This window comes from Lynx canadensis, chromosome B1 (assembly GCF_007474595.2).
Source record: "Lynx canadensis isolate LIC74 chromosome B1, mLynCan4.pri.v2, whole genome shotgun sequence".
In the NCBI taxonomy this organism is placed as follows: Eukaryota; Metazoa; Chordata; class Mammalia; order Carnivora; family Felidae; genus Lynx; species Lynx canadensis.
The window spans coordinates 26,088,597-26,115,259 of NC_044306.2; the positions used below are offsets into that span (position 1 = coordinate 26,088,597).

Below are 26,663 nucleotides of genomic sequence, written 5' to 3' on the forward strand. Positions count from 1 at the left end.
AAAAATGCTTTTTTTTCAAATGCTCTCACTTTTAATCAGCAAAAAAAAAAAAAAAAAAAAAAAAAGAAATCATAAACAATAAAAAATAAAAATTCCTAGTTTGCTACATAAGCCATGGTGCCTCTGTCACCCAGATACCTAGGTCTGCCTTGGGAGAGCATCCAAAGTTTGCTGGAAGGCACTTTCACTCGGCCCTTTGTATCACACCTACCAGAGCAGGATGGGGAGTGAGCGACCGGGGCTACCGTGTTTGGAACTCACTTGGAACAGGGGCTGATCACAGTCGGTGTAGGTGGGTAAACCAAGGCAACATTCACTCGCTCGCTGCCGTTCTTCGGGCAAATGATCTCGGCCACTCCTTCTGGTCTGGGCTGACTCAGCAACTCCCCTGCAGGAGGAGAGAGAAAATGCGTTAATGAGGTGTGCCTTCATAATGGGACCATTCCACAGAGGAATGCAGCACCCGGGGACTGCGGAAGCCGGGAGGAGGGCAGGTAGTGAGTTGTCTACAGACAACGGACTCAAGAGAACAGATATGCGCCCGCAATCGCAAACCGGCCCTGCTCCCTGCCCGCCGCCTACATTCTCATCTGCATCACCATGGAGAACGTTCTAATGGCTGTGGCGAAGAGGCCATCCTTCCAGACAAAGACAGCATCTGCCACTATTTTCCTCACCTTCCTTTTCATGGACTGACTCCGGAGGTCTTTATCTAGATGTTGTGGCAAATTGAGCGCGGATCCCTAGGGCCCGGAGAAGCTGCCAAGGAGGTGTTCATAATTAGCATTTGGGGCAGATGGGATTCGGACAGACCGTAGCAGCCCTTCAACAAAGCCCTACAGAAATGATCTCGACACGCAGCCGACCAAAGGTGTTATCTAGGTAAACAGCCCAGCTTCACACGGGCAAGAGGATATCCTGGGTAGGTCTGTGTGGGGATTTGAAAGCACCAGCATAAGACTATGTTATGACTAATGGGGTCTAGTAAAAACAGTTAACTTAATGCATTACCACAACACCCAGAGGAAATCTGCGTCCTCTGCACGCCCGGATCTCATCTCTCTACAACTAGACCGTTAAATCCCAAAGAGCAGTGAGGACTTCCATTCCTTACTTTCCCCTCCACCTCGTCTACTTACCGGCAGCACCCTGCCCTCTCTCTGTTCTCACGGCTGGCACTGTGCTGTCGCTCAGAGAAAATTCAGTAACTAGCTTCTAGCTGAGGACAGCACTTGCTACTGCCTAAATCCCCCTACGTAAACCTAGAAAGTAAACAGACCAAACCAAGGACACAAAACGTTTGCCGACTGGGGAAAGATGCTACTGAAAATAAACATCAGCCCTTCGGCAGCCATCACTTAGTAGAACTGATTTGAAAATTCTCAGGGCCCCAGGGGCGCCTGGGTGGCTCTGTCAGTTAAGCCTCCCACTTCAGCTCAGGTCGTGATCTCACAGTTCGTGAGTTCGAGCCCCACGTCAGGCTCTGTGCTGACGGCTCAGAGCCCGGAGCCTGCTTCAGATTCTGTGTCTCCCCCTCTCTCTGCCCCTCCCCTGCTCACGCTCTCTCTCTGCCCTCAAAAATAAACAAAGTGTAAGAAAAAAATTCTCTCCCTCCTTCTCCCCCTGCCGCTCCCCTGCTTGCATGCACTCTCCCTCCACCTCTCTCGAGAAATAAAAATAAATTTAAAATTAAAAAAAATTCTAATGAACCCAAAGTTAAGCCAACAAGGGATGATTAGAAAGTCCTTGGCGTCAAAATACCGTATTTTGAAATGCCTCACCTTCAGCGGAACTCTCACACTGGTGAGGCACGCCCACGTGCCAGCAGTGAACCGAGAGCTTTAAATGTACCTCTCATTTCGTCTGTGCGATGTCTCTAGGAGGGTCATCCTCACTTTACAAACGAGGTCAGGGAGGTCATGTGGCGTACCCCGAGTCAAGGGCAGGCGAGTGGCAGGCTTGGAATGTGACCTTGGGAAGCCATCTCTGGGATGCTTACTCTTTGCCACGACCGTCCAAGACCTCCCAAAGCGGGAACTGCTTCTTTACGCCAGAACACGTCTCTTCTAAAGGAGCAATCTAAAAACACTCTTCTTACATAATGAACTAAGCGTTGACATATTTGCAGTTTTGCGATAAGACATTCGTTTCCTGCTTCGAGCATTTTTCCGTGGCTTTGGACAATATGAACTGAATGTAATTTGAAGTTCCTTAGCCAAACTACTATAAACACCCAACGACTGCAAAAGGTAATTTCACATGATTAGCTGTACCACGGATACATGGGTATCAAAGCCATACTCTGACACCAACTAAGGAAAGGTTCCAAAACATAAAAATGCAAGTTAAAAATGTAAACACTAAAATGCTACCAAGGCCATAACACGAACCAAAGTGGTGTAGCACGTTAGAGCTGGACGGAAAGTTGGAAGTCATTTGGTCCAAACGCGACCTTCTAAGTCAGAAACCCTCTGAGTCTGGCGGGTCTATTCCAAGTGTCATGGAGAGCTGTGCATCCCCGGGGAGACAGGACGAGGTCTGCGACCCTGGTTCTAAGCCCCCTGTCACCTGCTTCCTTACCTGACATTTCTACTCTGCGCTTTCTGTCCCCAGGATCACCCCCAAGGCCTGGACACACTCAGCTTCCGTGGTTTCCCCTGGGAACGCTCTCCTGGTGGGCAGAATGCCCACAGGCCTCCTGCAGCCGCCCGAGCGCGGGATCACAGCTGGTTTTGGGGGAGTGGACCCGTTTGCCAGGGTTGCAATTATTTGCAGTAGACCGTTAAGCACCTGTTATGAATTTTTATTAAACTGACAGCTTTAGTGTCCCCTACCCCAGATTCCCAGTATCCTACTGAGCTAGGTAACGGTTTCGTGGAGGCCCTACCCTCAGCAGCACTGCCAGCCGCAGGGGGGGCATGAAAGCTGCAGGCGCCAAGAAGCCTCCCAGGTGTGAACCGAGCAGCCAAGCTGCACCGTTCACATCCTCCCGCAGGTCCCCGCCCTCCAACAGGCTCCTGCAAGGTGCCGGGATTCTTAGGACGGAAGGAATATGTGCCCTGTCGTTAGATTCAGAAAATGAGGAAAACAGCCTTTTCCTCTCAAAAAACATGATCACAAATACAAAAGTGGTTCATAATATGTGTTATCTACTAAAACAGAAGCTGGTCATCTCAAGTTTCTTGCACACAAACTTGATTTTCAAGCTAAAATATTAGCCAGCGCGCCTGCGTGGCTCAGTCAGTTAAGCGTCCGACTTCTGCTCAGGTCATGATCTCGCAGTTCGTGAGTTCGAGCCCCATGTTCGGTTCTGTGCTGACAGCTCAGAGCCTGGAGCCTGCTTTGGATTCTGTGTCTCTCCCTCTCTCTCTCTCTGCCTGTCCCCCGTTCATGTATTGTCCCTCTCTCACAAAAAATAAATAAACATTAGAAAAAGCAACAGCCACTCAGTATCTAAATAGGGAGATCTTACTGTGTGTGAGGAGACACAGGGGATACCGGAGTCTAAGTCAAGGCCTTTCATATGGAGGGTCCCAGCATCTGAGAAAGTCACATGTGCATAAAAGGAACTGTAGTCCTGTATGTTAGGGCCCCCCGAGGAAAGTTATGAAATGTTAGAAGGACAACGAGAAGGACAGAAGAATACTGATTTGCAGGACTCCAAAAGACCTCCAAGAGCAGAGAACACGGTCTCAGAAGACCCATCACATCGATTATCCAGGACTCCACGTTACCAGCATGCTGTTATATACGTCAAGGTAAATGACATACAGCAACCACAGAAGAAAAAATGGTGATCGCAGTAGCAGCTAACATTTATTGAGCACTTATTATGCGCTTAGGCTGTCATTGTATCGTGTCACTTAGTCCTCATGACAACACTATGAAGTACCTACAATCCTGTCCTCATTATATACAGAGGTGGCAAGGGAGGCTCAGAGCGGTTAGGTATTCGCCAACAAGGAGGAAGTGGCGAAGCCGAAATTTGGACCCAGGACTATCTGACTTCACTCTTAACCACCATGTAATACTGTCCCGAGGCAAGGACATCGTGATGATTAAATTAGATAACACAGAAAGTGTTAAATGTTGTGTCCGGCATCCGGTAAGTTCTTGACACTATGACATACTGATGAAATTTTTTTGAAAAGCTTACTTTTCCAACTATATAAAGAATTCATGCGAATATGTGATCGTACCCACATTCTCTACGGTAAAGCCGTACGCCAGGATTAGACCGTAAATGATTTACCTGCAAAATACCGTGTCACCAGAAATTTGAAAACTTCAAATGAAAAAATGTTAGATCTATGACACGTCTGTCATCACTAGCAAAAGCCAGTAAAAAAGACAAATCCCAAAGCTGGTGGAAGCTGAAAAAAAAAAAAAAAAAAAAAAAAAAAGCTACATTTACAGAAAATGTGCCGGTGGTGAAGTAAGGATAAATACACACGTGACCTGTTATATTTCCATTTTCAGGAACTTGCTTCCAGGAAGTAGGCCTTTCTCTCTGACAAAAATTATACAATGATTGCTCATAGCAACACTATTTATAAAACAGTGAAAACCTGGTAACCCTCTCAAAAGTCCAACACTGGGGAAATGATTAAAAACTCCGACACACCAGTAAGACGGGATTCTCTGTAGTCGTTACAAATTATGAGACTGACATTTCTGTGAGTCAGTGTCCACTTAGAGCTACATTCTAATTAGAAACATCAACTGACCAAGAACACAGATGAATTCAGAGGGAAAGCGGTCCCTCGAGATTTAAATGGTCCTGGGGTTATTTATTTACTTATTTTATGTTCGAGTCAGTAAGAAAACGAGGCGAAAGCATGCCGGCCGCACACCGAAGGGGAATGCCAGTTTCGAATGCTAGTGCTTTCTCTACGGTTGGAGATGGTCCGTTCACGTGCGGCACACAATGCAGTCAGTCTTCCTGAAAAAGCAGAACTTTGGCCCGAAGAACAGAACACTGCATTCACTGAAGCTGTTTTAGGCCACTGCCCAGTCTCCTTGTGCCCGTTAAAGTTATGAAAAACTGTCCTTAATTACTCCGGCTCAAGATTTCTGGCATTAAAAAGCTGTCACATCAACCGTTTTCCCCCCTGTGGAAGAACAGAACGCTAAGTTTTATTATGTTTTTTTTTTTTTTAAAAGAAAATCAACAGAAGTGGAAGGAACTTTTTCATCTTTTTCTGCAAAGCATCAGAATTCTCAAGCATTAAGCACTTTACACAGAATATGACAAATGTGTCATACTGATGAGTCAAATCGCAATATTAAAAGCCCCTTACATTTCTTTTTAGTGCAAATAAAAGCCACTTCCCTGATCCAGAATGAAGATCTAAATTACGAACATCCCTCAAAACAGCCAAAGTGGTCTAGACAGTAAAAGAAACAAATATATAGGTTCTATTAGGTAAGGAACTATCTAGATGTCTTCGGACCTCTTTCGCTCTAATATTCTAAAATTCACCCCCTTGCTCTCCCCACCCCAGAGTCTACTGTTGTACTTCAATTAAATGTGACTCTGGATGTAGCTATGTTGAGATCCGTGAATACTGTTTCCCACATCTCCCCTGGGCAAAGGCAGCGTCCTCTGAAACCAGTGAGCAGGAAGTCCCCCACTTTCCAAGCCCATCGAGGTACCAGGCAGCAAAGACCAGAGAACTACACCCTGATTACTTCATGTGGAAGAGGAAGGCCGGATAGAGATAACAGGACACCCTGTCTTAAGACAAAATAAAGCCCAGAAAGTATATACACAGCAGAAGTAAACATCCGACGTTAAAACGCTCAATTTAAAAACATGCCACCATACACACCTAAGGGTGTGAGAAAAGGCAGAAGAGACCCCCCCCCCCCGATATCTGCTGGTTCCAACATAACCATCTGTACGCTTGGCTGCCATTTCAGAGGAGGACCCCCCCCCATGCCCGCACCCCCCCCTCCCCCACAGGACCACAGCTGGGTGGCTCCTGGTTGGCCACCGCTCAGAAGAAATGAAATAAAGAGATCAGGTTGTACGTTTTGGTAATCTCAACTTTAAAAGAAATTCCCTTTTGTTAAGTAGCTTTGTTCTCAGCCCTTTGATTGTGAATTATAACTTTTTAGGGGGAGAGAAAGTGACATGCAGGAGGGAGTGGGGCACGTCTTTGTAAAGAGCAGAGACAGAGCTGGGCCAGAAGTGTGCCCATCACTGGGAATCACCCTTCTCAGGATAGGGAATAGTGCAGACCCCCGGAGGGGTTGCCCCAGGCCAGACCCGCCCACTCTTAGCCGAAGCCAGCCGGCAGGGACCCATCCTCTGGGCGAGGACAAAATTGCCTGGGAAGCTGTCTGGAGGTGGGTGGAGCATGCTGTCAAACTCACTGGGTGGGGCACTGGCTGGAGTCCTTGGACAGTTACTCCCGTGGGTGCGGCCGAATTTATGGGAACACCAGCTGAGACACCGTCAAGACTCTCTGGAAGGTGCCCAGGGAGCTGCTACTGAACTTGCCAGGAAACCAGCTGGGGTACCCGGAGACTGGGCAGGAATCTTCCCGCTGGGTCACTGGAAGTCAGCTGGGATGCCTACAGATACTGTCCAGCACTCGGCCACACGTACTTGTAGAGAGTTCCGGGACTCAGACTGGTCCCCTAAACTGCAGGGATGCTGCTTTCTTCCTGTGAGCAGAGTCTGCTTTTGGCTCAATTAGTTCCTCTTGGAAACGAGTCCACGATAGGACCGCTTAATAGCCGGATGCATCCTAAGGCACGCATTCCAAAGGCAGCTGCAAAAACTCACACCATCAGAAATTATGAACTTCTTGTAGAACTGTATTTTCATTTTCACTATACAGCCCTTCAATTCTTCAAATTGTAGGCATCTACTGAGTTCTGGGCGATTTAGCAATGTAAAGACATTGCCGTCTCCAGCCATTTGTTGCATTCCCAAGACCAGTTTTGACTCTGAAAGCTGAGACTTCTTCAAAAAAAGAAAAAAGAAAACCGCCCACATGCCCTTCTGTGCCGTGAGGCTTTGGGGACAGTTTACAAAGTCTCATCCGTAAGAGTACACTCTCTAAGCCAAACAGAAGCAGGCCAACTGGGGTCATGGAGATGCCCTTGAACTAGAGGTGCAACTCAGGACCTATCGTCAGTGAGTCGTCATGGCCTGCTCTCAGGCTGCGCTAGACAAATTCAGTGTCAACATTTGGCCTCAACTTCCAACGTCCTCCAAGGTGGTGGCTGGCGGTGGTGACAGTTAGAGGCAAGAGGAAAAACAAAGGTCACGTGCTTGATTCCTCTATGACTCACACAACGATTCTCACCTGTGAAGTCCTCAGACTCTCCTGATGAGTAGTGGAAGCCAAGCCAAGGGGGACCCGCCCCACTGGGCACAGATGACGGACGTCTTTCATATTCCTTTTATGGAAGATGCTCCACCTGGAGTGAACGAGCTCGGCCCAGTTCCTAAGAGAGGATGACTGTCCTCATAGTAATGTCTGCTTACTAATCACATAAAGCTTTGTTTGCTTGGTTGGTTGAGGGACAGACGGAAGTGACTGAATACCTCAGGCGTGCCAGGCCGAGAAGAGCTGCATCCCGCCCCTCCCTGGTGGATAGTGACTCAGGTCTCTTCTAGATCAGAAGAGTTGTGACCTAAGAGCACAGCGCCCCTTTCCAGAGCATTCGACCAGAGTTCAACCGAGGGAAAACTGCCAACACAATTTCTTTTCAAAGCGCCACCTGAGTTTTGTCACTTCCTTCTCATTACAATTCCTACTTCCTTTTCTTCATGTCTGTTTACCTTTTTTGGTTTTTTATTTGCACACATCCAATCCTTGGTACCATACTCTCTTACCACTGCCTCACGCTTGGCTCGCTCAAGTCCCCTTTCCTAAGGCACCCTATCTCCATCACTGCCAGTGGAGTAAGAGCCCCATCCCCTCCCCCCTCAGGCCGCTCCTCTATCTAGACTCCCCACCTGCTGAAAAGTTTCAGGGTCTCTGAATCGCCAGAGTTGCCTTCCCCGGGCGTTCATCACAGCACTGGGACAAGATACCAGGCTGAAACTTCATGAGGCTTCCACCTTTAAGTGTGAGGTTCCAACAGACACCACATAAATATTCCTGGGAGCCGGAATAAACATCCAGGACAGCAGGTGAACCTGGCTGGGGTGGCATTTATTAACACGGACGAGAAATGATTCCAGGGAAGGTGCAGTATGTTCAGGAGCCTACCAGGAAGGCCTTTGTATCTAACAGAGTGAACACTAGCAAAAGAAATGATTATATCAAAGTTCTTCACCCTTTCTGATCTCAAAATCTCCATCAGTCCCACATTAGCCCAGATAACACACAAATTACAATGACACCAAAACAAGATATCTTGCCTTTAGATTATATACAAGATTTCTCTTGAATGTCTAAAAATAAACCACCGTTCATCCTAGAAACGTAGAACTATGAGGCACTACTTGAACCTTAGATGAGGTGGTTTTCTGACAGGAAAGCATTTCATACCAATGGTAAGCACATTTTATTTTATTATTTGTTGTAAAGTTTATTTATTTTGAGAGAGAGAGAGGGCACGCGCGCGCATGAGCGTAAGCGGGCGAGGGGCAGGGAGAGAGGGAGAGACAGATTCCCAAGCAGGCTCCCTGCTGTCAGCACAGAGCCTGATGCAAGGCTCTATCTCACAAAGCGTGAGATCATGACTTGAGCCAGAACCAAGAGTTGGATGCTCAACCGAATGAGCCACCCAGGCGCCCCAATGTCAGCACATTTTAAAAACTCGCCACCAGTCAGGCTCTGGGCTGATGGCTCGGAGCCTGGAGCCTGTTTCCGATTCTGTGTCTGCCTCTCTCTCTGCCCCTCCCCCGTTCATGCTCTGTCTCTCTCTGTCCCAAAAATAAATAAACGTTGAAAAAAAAAAATTTTTTAAAAAAAAAGGGGCGCCTGGGTGGCGCAGTCGGTTAAGCGTCCGACTTCAGCCAGGTCACGATCTCGCGGTCCGGGAGTTCGAGCCCCGCGTCAGGCTCTGGGCTGATGGCTCGGAGCCTGGAGCCTGTTTCCGATTCTGTGTCTGCCTCTCTCTGCCCCTCCCCCGTTCATGCTCTGTCTCTCTCTGTCCCAAAAATAAATAAACGTTGAAAAAAAAAAATTAAAAAAAAAAAAAACTCGCCACCCATAAGAAGTACCAAGGGCTGGTCCAATGAGTGCCAACAAATTCGTGCGAGTAAATCAATAATGTGAGAAGGTAAAGCTTCCAGAGTTGAAGTGACTCACAGAGGCCAGCTAAGGCCCTCCACAACACTACTCTCGTAGCAGCAACAACAAACGCGAAGCAAATGAACCCACTACATACGTAACGAATATCCCACCAGAGTTATGATCCGAAGTTAACAGGTTGGCTTCTGGCTCAGCAGAAATGGCCCCCGGAAAATGCTCATGTGGACTTAACACTGTCCTGTCCTCAGTGACCCTTAGAAGGTCGGCCAGGGTCTAACCCAAACCAAAGCTGGCCGGGGGCAGAAAGATGCACTGCCCCTTCCCCTTCTGTCACTGACTCAACAACTTGCCTCTAAGACGCACGGGCCTGTCACTTGGCTCCATTTTCATTGCTAAGGGTTTATAGAAATACAAATCCACCCAAGAAAGGAAAAATATTTCCCTTTTTCCTGCTCTGGATAAAGTTCCAACAGACTTGGCTCAGGATTAGACATCCTTCACAGATCAAAGTGTGTGGGGGGGAAGGTGGCGGGGGAAGAAGCTGAGCCCGAACCCAGCTCGGCCTTCCCACTCTCAAAATGCAAGTGAGGATTATAAAAAGCCCCTGCCGCTGGACTGAAGTGCTTTCAAAAGGTTACTCTTTATTTGGAGAGCCTGTCACCTACTTCTTACTGGAAACGGTTCCAGGCTCGGAGAAGTTCACGCGGACACATGGAAGCGTTCTGACTAAAACTGTCTCTCTCCAACCGTAGCTTTCCATCCAACTGAAAATGGGAGGAACTTTTATGGCCTGACCTGAACTTTAATTTTTTTTAATGCTTATTTATGTTTTGAGAGAGAAAGAGAGACAGAGTGTGAGCGGGGGAGGGGCAGAGAGAGAGGGAGACACAGAATCGGAAGCAGGCTCCAGGCACAGAGCCCGATGCGGGGGCTCGAACTCATGAACCACGAGATCATGATCTGAGCTGAAGCTGGACGCTTGACCGACTGAGTGGCCCAGGCGCCCCTACCTGGCCTGAAATTTAAAACACTGGCCCAACAGCCTTATCAAAATCGACCTGATTCGGAAATACTAGGCTGATCAGAAGTCGTACATTAGCCGGTCTCCTAACAGGGAAGATGAGAAGATTTCTGCAAACACATTTTTCTCAGAGGGAAAAGGAGTGACTGTCAGGCTAGGTGCGGGGAGCCGAGGAGCCCCTGCAGGGGCCTGGGAGACCAGAGAAGCCCACAAACTTAAGGCTGGAAGGAGCCCTGAGACGGTCCAGCTTGTTTCTTCTGCACACGGTGGGGATCTCCCACCCGCATAAACAAACACCATAGGAGAGCCTACTGTAGCTGGGGTCCTCATTCAACATGAGCTTCACTTTACCTACTCCCCCTGCCCGAGTCTCAATCCCAGGAGATGCAGACTGGACCTGGGGCCACTGTAAACAAGCAACGAGCATCCATGATGATCTGGGAAGTATGGCACCAACAATGGAAACCCAGAACTCGTTGGCCTAGCCTCTCAAAAGGGGTCATTAAGAACAAGAATGAACTCCTTATATTTCAATGGCATCTCGTCTTGAAACAGATGTAGCTGGCTTCCAAACTGAAGCCTAAATACAGTTAGACAAAGAAAAGAACGCAATCCTGATGCCATTAAACCCATTAGAAAGTGTCGCATCGCCAAACAGGACTAGCTTCACCTGGGGAAAGGGTAGCGCCTCGAAGGAACCAATTCTCGGAGCAGCTCGATCTGTGCGGAGCCCATCACTTGACGAGGCCACTTGCCTTGCCATGGCCTCCATTTCCCCTGTCTTGAGTTTTCACTGATACATTGGACCAAGATGCAACTACCTATGAAGCACTGTCACCTGGATGCTGACATGTCCACAATCAAACTCTTGACTCCACTGGCCCCATGTAAGCACCACAAGCGCGGGGACTTCCCTTGCTCACTGTTGGATCCCAAGCAACCAGAACAGTGCCCGGCACACAGCAGGCCCTCGGTACATGGTGAACAACTGAATCAGCCAATTGCTGAATCCACAGATGGAGGGCATATCCAAGGCACCCTCTCCAGGTCCCTCAGGTCTGTGGTTCCAAATCTGACACTGGTCAGCACACAGTCAGGCCGTTAGGGCCAAAGTCTGCACCCTCTTCTTCCAAAGGGTACCCAGATGCCCAGCGAGGGCAGGTTTCCTAACCTCCCGCACGATGCTGCCGGGTGCGACAACCAGAAGTGCTGCGGGAAGTCAGCCTGCTTCTCCGTCGTACTTGGTTCTGTCGTCTTTTTCAAACTGAAGAGAAAGCCATCACAAAGTCAAAATCCATTTGGGGAGATTCTAATGCCAACGTCTTAAAATATTTTCTAAACTTTAAGGATTGCATCGTTCAGAGACTCTTTAGGGAAACCTGTAAGTGTAGCTAAAAATGCCCTCTGCTGAACTGTAGCTGAAAATGGGTTATTTTGAGAGTAGTAGGGGTGAGGGTTGGGGGGGGCACGGGGAAGCAGAGATACCACAAATTATTTAATGCTCCGGATGTGGGGAAGGGGAGACTACAGCTGCAGTAATATCTCAGCGCCTCCCCCTGGGTGGTTCAGTCGGTTAAGTGTCCGGCTTCGGCTCAGGTCATGATCTCACGGTCTGTGAGTTCAAGCCCCGTATCAGGCTCTGTGCTGCCAGCTCGGAGCCTGGAGCCTGCTTTGGACTCTATATCTCCCTCTCTCTAATGTTCCTCCCGCACTCGCTCTCTCTCTCTCTCAAAAATAAAGATTTAAAAAAAAATAAAATTTAACTTAAAGATCTCAGTGCCTCCCTTCTGTCCCTGGGCTTGTGGTTTCCTCACACCTGTGCGCTGATCAGCACCCCGCCGGGTTCTCCACATCGCTGGAGTTCTTTCTCCCTCTTCTCCAGTCTTCTGTCATGCAAACTCTAGTTACCTCGGTCTCCGTAATGTAGGGAATCTGCCAGGCCGCCTCAGTGTCGCTCCCTGCACTGCAGCTGAGGGTACTCAGCTGGGGCAGCTATGGGGCTCACTTCCTTGGTTTCCCATCTCTCAGGATCCTTGTCCTTTGTTGCCTAATGCTCAGGGTCTTGAAAGTCACCATTTTATATATTTTGTTGGTTTGTTTTGTTTTCAGGTGCGAGGGTCAATACAGTCTGTCACTGCGGTGAGCAGATAAGACCTCATGGTGTATCCACAGGATGGAATACTAGTCAGCAAGAAAAAGGAAGGAACCCGTGGACGTATGCCACATGGATGAATCCACAAGTGCCTGCTGAGTCAGTGAAGCCAGAACAAACGCGAGCACATATTGTACGACTCGGCGAAACAAAACTCTAGAAAATGCAAGCTAAACTATAGTGACAGAGATCGTGGTTGCCTGGGGTGAGGTGGGGGACAGTAAGAGACTGGGTGAGAAGAGGAAAGAGGAAATGTTTGAGGGAAACAGATTTGCTCGTTATCTTGATTGTGGTGATGATTTTATGGGTAGCTACATATCAAAACTTACTGAACTATACGCTTTCAAATTATGCATTTTACTCTATTCCAGTTATATCCCAACTATATCTCAACTAAAAACAAACAAAATTAGGGGCACCTGGGTGGCTCAGTCGGGTAAGTGTTCGACTTCAGCTCAAGTCATGATCTCACGGTTCCTGGGTTTGCGCCCCGTGTCAGGTTCTGTGCTGACAGCTTGGGTTCTGTGTGTCCCCCTCTCTCTGTCCCTCCCCCACTCATGCTCTGTCTCTCTCTCTCTCTTAAAAACATTATAAAATGTCTTTAGCGGTGCCTGGGTAGCTCAGTCAGTTAAGCGTCTGACTTTGGCTCAGGTCATGATCTCACAGCTTGTGAGTTTGAGCCCCACATTGGGCTCTGAGATGACAGCTTGGAGCCTGGAGCCTGCTTCGGATTCTCTCTCTGCCCCTTTCCCAGCTCACACTCTGTCTCTCTGTCTCAAAAATAAATAAACATTAAAAAAAAGTCTTTCAAACAAACAAACAAGCAAACAAACAAACAAACAAACAAAATAAAGCCAAACCCTACAATTAATCAAAAACCTAAGCTATCACCAAGAAACTCCAATTGGTGTGAGGGCATGAGCATCCTACCCAAGAAAATGAAGTGCTTGACAGAGTCTGGGGAGGACAAATTTCATTTACCATATCCCATTAGTTTCATGCTGAAGAATCAAGGATCTCAGATCAAATGCACAGAAGGCAGAAATGCCATATACGCATGTATCTTTTGGCCAAGATTCTTTTTCCAGCTTGTATTTACGATTATTTCCCTGGTGCCTCACTGTACTATTTGTAAGAGAAAAAAGTACATTGTTAGATGAATTCAAGCTAAAGCTCTACTCAATCCTGTAGGAAGTTCTAATATTAAAAATACTAGATACTAGGGGCACTCGGGTGGCTCAGTTGGTTAAGCATCTGACTTCAGCTCAGATCATGATCTTGCGGTCTGTGAGTTCGAGTCCCGCGTCAGGCTCTGTGCTGACAGCTCAGAGCCTGAAGCCTGCTTCAGAATCCCTGTTTCCCTCTCTCTCTCTGCCTTTCCCCTGTGTGCACTCTGTCTCTCTCTCTCTCTCTCAAAAATAAATAAAAAACATGGGGCACTTGGGTGGCTCAGTTGGTTGAGCGACCGACTTTGGCTCAGGTCATGATCTCACAGCTTGTGGGTTCGAGCCCTGCGTTGGGCTCTGTGCTAACGGCTTGGAGCCTGGGGGCTGCTTCAGATTCTGTCTCTCTCTCTGCCCCTACCCCACTCACATTCTCTCAAAAATCAATAAACATTAAAAAAGTTTTTTAATAAATAAAAAACATTAAAAATTAAAAAAAACTAGATACTATCTAATATCTAATAATAATTGGTAGGTGATGTTACCTACAAATGACCATTAAATTAGTGGGACAAAGTAGTTAAAGATCATTGATAGTTTTAAACTTCCAAGAAGTAGCAATAATATGGAAAGCACCGAGGACGGCTTCTACAGGACACACGTGCTAGAGCTGGAATATAAAGTAAGTCAAGGGGTAATATACCCACACACCTCTAATCACCTAGAGACATGGAAACTTGCTTTCTTTCTTCTCCTCTTCCTCTTCTGGAAATTACTCTCTGCCTATTGCAAGGTTAAGAGTACTGGGGCGCATGCGTGGCTCAGTCGGCTGAGCATCCGACTCTTGATTTTGGCTCAAGTCACGATCTCACGATTTGTGAGTCTGAGCCCCGCATCAGGCCCTGCGCTCATAGTGTGGAGCCTGCTTGGGATTCTCTCTCCCTCCCTCTGCCCCTCTCCTGCTCATGCTCTCTCCCTCTCTCTCAAATTAAATGAAGAAACTTAAGGTATTATTACATACAAGTGAGACATACACTTTAGTTCCTCCAACACTATTCCACCAAACTTCTAGAAGAAGACAAGGCTAAGGGGGAGGACACTGGCTCCTTTCAGTCTTGAAGCACAGAGTAATCCAGTGACGGACTCACAAAATTAGCTCAAAAGAGCATCACCTTCTCTCCACTTAGACTGGAAATTACACCTGGAAAAGTGACCATAATAATCTCTATCATCTGTGATAAAATTTGCCCTGCTTTTTATGGGAGGAAAAATCTCCTTTATTTCTTGGGCTGAGAAATTATACCAAATTATACCCAAACTCTTTAATTGAAGCCAAATTTGTATCAGAGGTTACCAGCCTCATAAAGCCATTTGAAACAAAAAAGCATAGGCAGTTGACAACCTACAAACATTTGACTTTTTTTTTTTTTTTCAACGTTTATTTATTTTTGGGACAGAGAGAGACAGAGCATGAACGGGGGAGGGGCAGAGAGAGAGGGAGACACAGAATCGGAAACAGGCTCCAGGCTCCGAGCCATCAGCCCAGAGCCCGACGCGGGGCTCGAACCCACGGACCGTGAGATCGTGACCTGGCTGAAGTCGGACACTTAACCGACTGCGCCACCCAGGCACCCCCAAACATTTGACTTTCAAAAACACATGGCCCCATGCTTCTTAGCAGTGATGCTTTTAACAATTCCGCCTAAGCAAGCCTCCTCTCGACCTGTGTCCTTGGCCCCAGCCTCTCAGCCTCCTTGCAGCCATGATCCTGAAGCCCATCCCAGTCCACAGATGTGGGAGGTCTTACCTTTTCCTATCTTTGTCCTCACTGTGGCTCTAGCCCATATCTATCCATACAGCCTCACCCATACTTTCCACTATGGACCCAGAGTGCCAAGACCTATGGCCACCAATGCTCTTCCATAACTTTGTAGGTTAGATGGGCTTTGTGGTCTAGCCAAAGCCAAACCAGTATTCAGAGTATCGCCCCTTCAGGGCCATGCCTTTCCCTTTAGAGTCAGCAGACAAAAAAGAATTTTTGGAACACAGCCCTTAGTAGGTTAAGGACAATCCACATAATCCAACAGCAAACTCTGTCCTCTCCCCCCACAGACCCCTATTAAAAGGGATTCCTGAGGCACAAGCAGTATCACACATTCACAGGTCAACCACAGGTGACATCAGTCTTCTATACCTAGTTCATTGCTTAATGCATCCCCAGATTTTCTCCAACACAAGAGCGACAGAGATTGCTAATTTTTCCAAGAGAGAGGGGAGAAGGATCAAAATGGGATGAATACTCTGGCAAAGTCTGAAGGCCACTTGTCCACCTTGTGACCCTGGGGAAGTTATCTAGCCTCTCTGAGCCTCATCGTATCATCTGTGAACTAGGGATAATAAATGCCAAACATACACCTCAAGAATTAAATTGACCTAACCCTATTCTCGGCACATCGTAGCAGCTCACTAAATGTTCATTTCTTCCTCGTATCCTTGCCAATCTGAAACATAAAAACCAAGGCTGATGCAAAAATAACTTCTGAAAAGAGATGTGTTTACTGATGAGCAATTGAAAAGGCCTGACTTTTCTATCCCTGTCCCTGAAGTCCCTGTTGCTACCATTATCTTATATCCCGCCTCCCAGGCAGCACATGTCTCCTAAAGAGCATCTAGCGCTTTTGCACATTTCTAAAAGGAGAGTAAATTTGTGCCTCTTCTTTGGAGAGAAATCTCCAGAGTACCTCCCCAGGTACTTTTTCTGTGGCTATCATTTGACAAATGTCAAAGGACAGAGTCGCAAGGACTTCTTCGTTATCGTTTCTAATGTAAAAGACTGAAACAACTCAAATGGTTGTTGAAGCCTGGTTAGATAAATGCAGCTTACATCAGTAATATAAAAAAGAGAACCAGACAGCTCCTGACATATCAATACATCCAGAGAGAATTTTTAACTTAAAAAAAAAACCAAAAAGACCCAAAGCAGTGCTTCTATTCTGCTACCATTGAGGGGGACGGGTAGACTTCTCCCTTCTCCTGTTTATACATGCAAACATATATTGGTAAAAACACAGAGCATCTCTGCAATGACACCCAGAAATCCTGTTTGTCTCCAGCGGGGGCAATGGATGGCCATGGACAAGAGAGAAGACTTTCTTTTCCCCATACAGTCTTTGGCACCTTTTGAAAGGTGTCTACCACTCACATAGACTATCTGTTAAACATAAAACTTAAGTGGCGCCTGACTGGCTCAGTTGGTACAAGCTGATCGACTCTTGATCTCCGGGTTGTGAGTTTGAGCCCCGTGTTGGGCGTAGATATTACTCTAAAATATATTTAATTTTTTTTTAATGTTTATTTATTTTTGAGACAGAGAGAGACAGAGCATGAATGGGGGAGGGGCAGAGAGAGAGGGAGACACAGAATTGGAAGCAGGCCCCAGGCTCTGAGCCATCAGCCCAGGGCCCGACGCGGGGCTCGAACTCACGAACCGTGAGATCATGACCTGAGCCGAAGTCGGATGCTCAACCGACTGAGCCACCCAGGCGCCCCTCTAAAATATATTTAAAGTGATATTTATATTAAATATTTAAAATAAAACAAACTTAAAACAATCTATACCAGTATAATTGTTTCCCCTTTTCTCTCTAGAATGGCTTTCTTGTTTTTTAAAAAAGATTTCTTTTTTTTTATTTTTATTTTTTTAACATTTATTTATTTTGAGACAGAGAGAGACAGAACATGAGCAGGGGAGGGTCAGAGAGAGAGGGAGACACAGAATCCGAAACAGGCTCCAGGCTCTGAGCTGTCAGCCCAGAGCCTGACGCGGGGCTTGAACTCACGGACCGTGAGATCGTGACCTGAGCAGAAGTCGGAAGCCCAACCGACTGAGCCACCCAGGCGCCCCTAAAAAAGATTTCTTTACATTTATGTTTTAATTATAAAAAAGTTAACATGTGCTGGTTTTAATAATTAACATAAAATGTGTAAAGGAAAGGTTATAATCACTTTCCTCCCTTTACTCCTTCCCAAGTACCCAGGTTGCCTTCCTTACCTCTCTCCCTGCTCGGCTCGAACGTAGCGATAATGCATATTTACACACCCGGGATGTTTTCGTTGATTTCTATCAGGCAGAATCTTACCATATGTACAAGTGCAACATTCTTTTCTTTCATCCGACTGCATATTATCTGACAGTTGTGCCAGGATGGGAACTATATTTGCTCCCAGTTTCTTGATTCATCTAGTGTCAACGTTTTTCTCTTCCTTGGCCCTCGGCCCTCTCTGCCCGCACTCACACAATTTTATATAAATGGACTCAGGTCACAAAATAATTTTTAATGGGGTCTCTTTGTTTAGTTGCTTTCTGCCACTGCTCCCCCCCCCCAACCCATTTCCTAGACAGTCTCCTGCGCCCTTGGAGGGTGAGTCTGCGTGCCCACATTGCCACCCTGAAGTCCCCCCCAAGCCCTCTCCCTCTCTTTCTGGGACCGGCTCCTGCTCTCGGGGCATCTCAGAGTCAGGCGTGCCCTGTGGCCAACTGCAGCCAGCTGGCCAGTCCGCGAAACGTGGGCTCTGGCCAAGTATGAAGTGTGCCACTTCCCCGGAGGTGCCATGTGCACCATGCTATTAAATGATCTAAAAGGAGAAGCCACTGGAAGCTTTTCACAAACCCAAATCACACATTTAAGAGAAAATAGCACAAGTGACAGCGAAGAGCTCTCCAGCAAGCAGAGGCTTCTAGCTCCAGCGTCCTTCCCTACCCCTCTTCCTTTAAAAGCCAGCAGAGACGAGGGAGCAGAGAGCGGGAAGGGAAGGGTATCTGGGTCTCCCCACTGAGGTCTGAGCGGCTCCCTGCCTGGCCTGGCCTGGCCGCGGGGTGACGGGCAGCAGCTGCGGGCTGGAGCGAGAACGAAAGGCTGGGGATTAGCGGCTTCTGTGCGGAGTTTACAGGGCCTCAGAGGCCCTGTGGCAGGAGGTCCGAGAACGAGGAGGGAGTGGAAACGCAGGGTCACTTGCCACTAGGCCCATTTCCACCCTCCATTTCTCGGTTCTTAGGTTTCATCGCGGCAAATTTCACGGAGTGCAAGGCAGTGCTCACGATCTTTGTTCAGCTAGGAGGATGGTGCCCAGATGATCCCCTCCCTCCCAGCTATGCTCCAGGTCTTCTGTCCGTAGCCGATCTTTACTGACACCAGGGGCTAGGAAAACACCAGCCGGTCTCCACTGATGAATCAAAGTCCGATCTCTGCCAGCGTTTCACAGGTTCTTTAAGGGAGGTGGGGGGTGCTTTTTAAAATCCCTACAACCAGCTCGTGGTGTTAAAATCTCACTCTGGTGTTTCTACAAAGACTTGACCTGGATCAAAGAAATCCTCCTCGGACCCCAAGCGTGTGACGAAGTTAGTAGGTACCATGCAGGGTCTCCAGCAAGGTTTTCCTAAAATCCTATTGATGCCAAGTCTACTAACAGACCCAGGAGGCTTAATAGTGACTTCTAAACGTGTGCAAAAGCCAACTGGGTCTACTTGGCATCAGAGCACGTTGACTTATCAGGAATGCGCGGGTTAGCTCCAGAAGAGCCCAGGAGGAGGACGAGGAGTAGGGTGGTGGGGCGCTGACCATGGAGGCCGGCTCCCAGCCGGACTACCCCCTAGCAGTGGGTCCCTTGGAAATGCCTTTGAGGGCACTGAGCCTGAGTTTCCACATGCCCCTGCGAGACGACACAGCACGCCTCATAAGGCTGCTGTGAGGACTGAATGAGATCATACCCATGGGTGTCTAGCACGGGGCTGGCTGCATTTCCTGGGGGCTCCCGAGGCCCCCCAGGCCCCTGGCCCCAGACCAGGGCTAGCCACAGGCAGCCAGTCCTGAAGTATGGTAGCAACTTGCAGCCTGGCGAGCAACGCTGAAGTAGGTAGATTGGATGGCTCCGTGGGGAACTGGGAATTGGGGTGACAGAATTAGGGACTGAAGCGGAGCGAGGTTGGGGCGGTCGTCTGCATCTGGGCAAGCTGCAGAGGAAGCTGGTCTGAGGGGAGAAAAAAATGGGGCAAGTCCTTATGGAGACGGAGGGACAGAAGATGGGACGGAAACCGAGCCGGGAGACGGGGGGGCGGGGGGCAAGGAAGGGCCAGGGGACCAAGTCAGGGCAATGGAGATGGGAGCCAGTGATGGACAAACAGGACATGGGTGTCATGAGACAGAGGATGTGGGACTCAGAGAGAGACAGGGGCAAAGGGGCAGAGCGACACAGACCGGTCCCAAGCTCCAAATCACGTAAGGAAAGCCTGGACTCTGTTTCCTTTCTTTGGATTGTGAGGATGGCTCTATTCTTCACACAATCATGTTCTTCTTCCCTTAAGTTAACTCATGAGCTCTGACTAGAACATGATAATTAATAAACGGCTTTTACTGAGCATAAACATTTCTTTAGTAACTATAAGCTATTATTTGCAACTAATTACATACCTCTAATAAGTTACTATAAGAACAGCTTTCGAAGCCTCGGCTTTACGAGCAACGAGGTATTTCTCTGTGTCTAGGAAAATGCTTTGCAAAAGCCCAGGGAGCATTGCAGCTGGAAAGGAAAGGGCGAGGGCTGGGCACGGAGACGTGGGTTCTAATCCCAGGGCTGCACTAACTCCCTGCAAGTTCCTGACAATCCCTGACTCTTCGGGGGCCCCAGTCCTTTAGCTGCAAAAGGAAGAGGCTGAACTGGTTTATCCCCAGGGTCTGTTCAGCTTAAAATAGTGTGTTCCAGCTTAAAAATACTGTGAAAATATATTTTCTACTGAATTTTCTAGGTTTCTCAAGTTAGACTCCTCGCAAATTGAGCATGAAGTAGAACAATCTGTTAAATAGGCCAAATAAACACGGCCTGGGCTCCCCCAGCTACCCTCTCACTGCTTCCCTACTCTGTGCCCGTCATGCTTGGTTACAAGGTACCGCATCCCACCGGTAGCGAGAAGGGTGCTGTCCGCGAGCTCAGTCTCACACTCAGCACGGGTAGCAGCCAGGGCTCCGAAAAAGAGAAATGATATGGCCAGGAAAGCCCTCTACTCCGAGATGCATCTGTCTCCCTGGGCTTCAAAGGACTCAGCCACCCTGTGTATAATGTACGAGTTCAAGTGCTCATATGAAAGGTCTGTTACTCTTCTCTATCGTGGCAAATCTCCCTGGTGTGAAAAAAACCAATGGTAAACCGCACAAAAAAGAGTGAAATTTAGTTTTCTATAGAAAGAAAAGTGCTTCTCATTCCCCATTTAGCAGGAAACAACAGTACCTTCCAGGAGCTTGCAGTTCCGTGCATTTAGCCAGACCTAAATACTTCCATCTGTACAGCTCTCTGCTCGGACACCAGCCCATCCGCGACGTCCACCTGCTGAGCAGCGAGGCCGCCCCCTCCCACGCATGCCGTATACTTCCTTAGAAGAAACAGGTAAGCAGACAGGCAAACCTCACAAACGAGGGCTCCCTCTCCAGGGGCTCAGCAGGCTCCGGAACGCAGAGGCCAACCTCTGCGCCCCTCAGTCAACCGACGTCTGTGGGAAATGCAGGCCTGGCTCCCTCCTAACCAGGGGCAGGAGCGTCCCTGCAGTCATCGCCCACTGGGACAGGCAAAATGGGCCCCAGAAAAGTTCAAGCCTCCCATAAACTGGACCACTGCAGGCCATTTCAGAGCCCTGGCCGAGGCCGAGCTCTGGCTTGGACAGATTGCTAAGCTGGAGTCACACAAACCCCAAAAGCGGTGGGCTTCAAGTACAAAGGATCCCCCCCTACCACCACACACACACACACACACACACACACACACACACACACACACACACACACCCTTTCCTGCTCCATCAGAAGGGGAATATAATTCTTGCCGATACGTATTTTAAGGCAACTCATAGAATACAGGATCCCACTCCCAAGTCTCACCAGCTGCCCAGGTGCAGATCGTCTCTAAGAGGCAAGCCTGTTTGTGGTCCAGATGGATTTAGCAATCAGAGGCCAGATCATCCATCAGTCCTGACTTTCAAGGAAAGAAAACAGATCAGAGAATGGGCAAGCAAGCCGGAGACAGGGCTCCAAGGAGCCTGGGAATGAGGCGTTTGCAGCAAAGACGTCCTGGAGAAAGGCCCGTCAGGGATCTGCCCTAGCCCACATTCAGTATTTCCACGTTCCCAGGCTAGACTCTCTGGGGACCAGCTTTCACCGGGGAAAGGAAGGCAGGGGGTAGCTGAACCTAGTGCCGTCTCAACTATCCTGGAGATTCTGCAAAACACAGAAGTCGATCTCCGCGAAAGTTTGAAGGGATAGAAGAATGTGTAAGTTTGCCAGCCTGCCGGAACAAAGTATCACAGGCTTGGCAGCTTAAAGAGCAGAAACACATTTTCTCACAATGCTGGAGGCTGAAGTCTGACACGAAGAGTCATCGGGACTGGTTTCTTCTGAGGCTTCTCTCCTGGGCTTGCAGATGGCCCTCTCCTCCCTGCGTCCTCACGGGGTCTTCCCTCTCAGTGCGTCTGGGTCCTAATCTCCTCTCCTCGTGAGGACACCAGTCACATTGGGTTAGGGCCCTCCCTCATGACCTCATTTAATTTTAATCCCTCTTTAAAGACCCTATCTCTAAAGGGTGCTGTGGTGCTGGCAGCTAGGACTTCCACATGGGGGGGGGGGGGGGTGTCACATTCAGCCCATAACACAGACTAAATAAGAACCTCTTCAAAATGCCAGGTTTCTTCTGTGACCAAAGAGGTGGACTCTTAATCCCCTTCTTCAGTTCCTGGAGACTGTATAAATTATAACCTGTACATGAGGAGGCTCCAACCTAGAGAGAGTCCAAGATACCAACTGACTGGACAGCTGTCCCCAAGGGGTTCTGATAATGGACTGATGTCAACTTCCTATCGACTTCCTTCCTTTACATTTAGCACATATTCATTGTTAAAAACAAACAAACAAACAAAAGAAAGAAAAGTCCCGGGCCTTGACCCTGACCCAGGCACCTGCTGGGGATGCCACCAGCTCCCGGAGTCCCAGCCGGAAGGAAGCCGCTGGCGGCGGGAGCGCATGGAGTTTGTGACGTTTGTGCCAGTTCCCCCCCCCCCCCAAGCCCAGCTGTCTGAAGAGGCCCTGGGAGCCCCTGCCATGCGGTCCATCCTGGTGGCAGGCGAGGACGACATCCACTGGGTAAGTGAGGACATGGGACTGAAGGGCCCCAAGAGCTGCACAGCTATATGGAGAGGATCTAGGCCAGCTCCTGACCCCTCCCCAGCCCACCCGGCCCAGCATCATCGGCCACCAGCCCTGGGCAGCCTCCTGCTCACACTCTGGTGCCCATGGATCCAAGTCCCCTGCCCATGGTCTCTTGAAAGGATGCCTATTCAGGCCCCCTCTGTCCTCCCCCCTATTATAGACCAGGCTCATGAAGAAGGGCTTATGCCCCTTATTTATGGGAACCGTTTCATCCTAATGTTGGGTACAGAATACATTCAAGGAGACCCGCCCCCCTCAAAAAAAAAATCCCCAGTGGGAAATAACAATATAAAGTGAAAAATAAATGTCCCTCTTCCTCCCGTTTGCCGGTCGGTTCCACAGAGGTAAGTGCAGACGACCCCACACTTCCAGTGGTGTGAAAGTGATATGCATCTGGTTGGAGACCATACTTGGAAGTTTGAATTTGGAACTTTCCCCAGACTGGTGGCATGCAGTGTGACCCTTTCTGGGGACGCTGGGCCATGGCAGTGAGCGGCAGCTCCCAGTCAGCCGCGCGATCAGAGTAAACAACCGATACGCTTGAACAACCATTCTGTACCCACACATCCACTGTTTTTCGCTTTTAGTAGTCAACTGCACGAGGTATCCAGCACCTGATTATAAAACAGGCATTGGGTTAGATGATTCTGCCCCACGGGAGGCTAATGTAAGTGTTCTGAGCACGTTTAAGCTGTCATGTTCGGTAGGTTAACGTATTAAATGCATTTTCAGCTTATGATATGGTTTATTGGGACATACGATGGGTCTGTCAGGACATAACCCCACTGTAAGTCGAGGAAGGCTGCACTGTTATCCACTTCTCAAGTGCCTTCCAGCTATCTACCTGATATTCCTTCCCTTCTTCTTCCATATTCACAGAATCCTGCATTACACGGGAGGAGAAAACGTGCACCCCGCTAAAATTCTTGCCTTCACAGATTCCCTTAAAGGTCTAGGGAGCCAGGGGACACTTCTAACCAGCGAAACGTAAGCAGAAGTCTGCTGAGTATTTCTGGAAACACTCTGGCTTTTAACAGGGGCTATCCCTTCCTCCTACTTTTCTCCCGATGCCTTTTTCCTACCTGGAAATCCAGATGTGAGGCTTGGTAGGGCACAGCCATCTTGCTAGGACTAAGGGGAAGGAAAATATGAGGACAGAGGCCCACACAATTAGGAACACAGCGAAGAATGACAGAGCATGCCTAAGGCACGGGTGGTGTAGTTGGGACCCTGTACAACTGCCGACTTTTGCAGGCTTCTTGTTGAGCGAGAGAAACATGCCCACTGGGGCTTTTTATTATTTGTAGCTAATACCTTCCTGACCGACATACATCTTTTCTAGAAAGCATTTATGATATCAGACTGTACACACTGATTTTTTTTTTTCACTTAATATCTGGACTCTTTCACAATCAAGACATTGAGCGGTTCAACATTTTTAATCACTGCATAGCACTCCACTGCATGCCTCCTGACGGACACACAATTTGCTTTCATTTTTTTCCTATTCCACACACTGTTACAACAAATATCTATGTAGCTATTTCTGCACACTCACTGGAAAATATTTACAGGGTCAGAAGCAGAATTCCTGAGTCTAAGGATAATGACCTTTTAAATTCTGACAGGTATTGTACAAATGATCTTTAAAAATACTCATCAACGAGGGGCGCCTGGGTGGCGCAGTCGGTTAAGCGTCCGACTTCAGCCAGGTCATGATCTCGCGGTCCGTGAGTTCGAGCCCTGCGTCGGGCTCTGGGCTGATGGCTCAGAGCCTGGAGCCTGTTTCCGATTCTGTGTCTCCCTCTCTCTCTGCCCCTCCCCCGTTCATGCTCTGTCTCTCTCTGTCCCAAAAATAAATAAACGTTAGAAAAAAAAAAAAAATACTCATCAACGATATGTCTGCCTGTTTCCCTGTATCATCGCTATAATGAGTATTACTAAACTTCCTCATGGGTATCTGATAGGTAGAAACATGAGATCTTGTGATTTTAAACTGAGCTTCTAAACAGAGTAAGGATTAGTATGTTTTAATATGCTTACTTCTGTCAATTTCAGTTCAACCTCCTCATTGTCCATCTTTTCGTTATTGATTTTTAAGAATTCTTTCCATGTGAAAAGAATTAGCTCTCTGACATACATGCCAGTTATTTTCCCAAGGACATTATTTGTCATTTGACTTCATTTATGGAATTCTTGCCAAACAGAACCTTTTAACATTCACATGAAATTTTCCTTTTTGGAAAGTCGGTCTTTTCCTTTATAGCTTCTGTGTTCTGTGACCTGCTTAGTGGGGGGGAAAGTCTTCAGTCTCTACTCCAAGATATATTGAATATGTACTGTTTTTGTTCCTTTTTTTTTAATGTTTATTTATTTTGAGAGAGAAAGAGAGAGCAAGCAGGGGAGGGGCAGGAAGAGGGAGACAGAATTCCAAGCAGGCTCTGCACTGTCAGCCCAGAGCCTGACATGGGGCTCAAACTCCCAAACCATGCGATCACGACCTGAGCTGAAGTTGGACGCTTAACCAACTGAGCCACCCAGGCGCCCCTCATGTTCCTTCTAATAGCCTTTATGACTTTGTTACTAAAGTGTAAATCTTTGAGCTATCTGTAACGTATGTTTACATGTCTTATCTAAAGAATGAGGCAGGACTCCAGCTTTCTCTTTTTCCAATAGGTATCCAGCTGTCCTTAACACCATGCAGTGATAGTTTGCTTCCCCCAGTGATCAGAAATGCCACCTTGCTCACACCTAGAGGCACAGTGCAAAGCAGGCGACGGCTGATAGGACTCAGACACAGGTCCTGCCCTCATGGGCCTCTCAATAATGCTCGTGAAAATATACTACCAGGGAGCGCATACATCATTCAGTTAGCTAATAACCAAAAGAATGAATCAACAGGATGAAACCAGAGATTAAAAAAAACAAACAAACTCAAAAGGCTAGACCAACAGGATACGTATAGTAAGATAAGGGCTATTAGGAATATAGTTAGAGCCTATAATTAGATGCATGAAATTAAAAGCATCAAATACAGAATGGGAAGCAAACACGGAAGCAAAGACACGTCGAGTCCCCTTTGGAATTTTGTGAGTAGCTTTGATTCATGGTTGTTAAAAAATTAAAGTGATTGCAGGTGACCTTCAAAGAAGCAGGTCTGTATCTTATGCCATCTTAATAGAAAGAAGGTAATGGCCTAGGCCCCATTCTATATTGCTCAGGTATTCTACATTAATTGAAACACTTAATTCTGTTCTGGACACTACCCTTCCAGGAGAATATTGACTAGATCATTTCTATGAGGAAGAAAGCAAACAGTAAAAAAAGACATTTAAAACAGTATCACATGAAGAAGGAACTACTTAAGATGTCCACTGCCCACTAAACCGTGAAACTCGGGGCTGGGAGGCAAGGCCCATGCCTTCTTTATCTGTACCCTCAAAGCTGAGCAAAGTCTCTAGAAATAATTGGCCTGTAATAACCAGCTGTTGAACAAAAGCGAAGAATGTAGGGGAAAGAATTTGTTCTTTGGCTTTCTGAGGCAGATCCATCATGGCCCCAGGGGCCAAGACCTAGCTGCTTGCCCCTAGTTCAGTCCTTCCTCATCTTTCCTTTGGACTGTCAAAGACAGGTTGAGAGTGTTCCCTGCCCCCATGTCAATGGGTTCTCCCATTTTTCAGCTAGCATCTCTTTTCCATGGCCTCTGCAAAGCTCCTCTCTCTGGCTGAAATACCGCACCTCTGTCCCTCCAGAACCCCTTCCCCATGTTTAGCTCACTCCAACTCAACCCACACAACTGGCTGCACCTTCACCCCGAGTCCTTGCCCGACACCCTGATCCTGACAGAATCAACCACCCTCC

The 26,663-nt window shown here is 47.8% G+C and overlaps 1 protein-coding gene across 8 annotated transcripts in view; it reads right to left on the bottom strand.

The window, feature by feature from the left end:
- MFHAS1 (malignant fibrous histiocytoma amplified sequence 1) overlaps positions 1–26,663 on the bottom strand; it is a 51,079-nt gene that overhangs the window by 12,987 nt on the left and 11,429 nt on the right. For 6 of the 8 annotated variants that reach the window (XR_003968198.1, XR_003968200.1, XR_003968199.1 and 3 more), the window contains exon 2: positions 262–388. Coding sequence is in view for 5 of the 8 variants with exons in the window: in XM_030312260.1 (XP_030168120.1) it covers positions 262–388 (127 nt within the window). In the remaining 3 variants the exon portion in view is untranslated. Of the gene's footprint in view, positions 1–211; positions 389–26,663 lie in introns of all 8 variants that reach the window. The other 2 variants (XM_030312263.1, XM_030312264.1) reach the window with 1 other exon arrangement.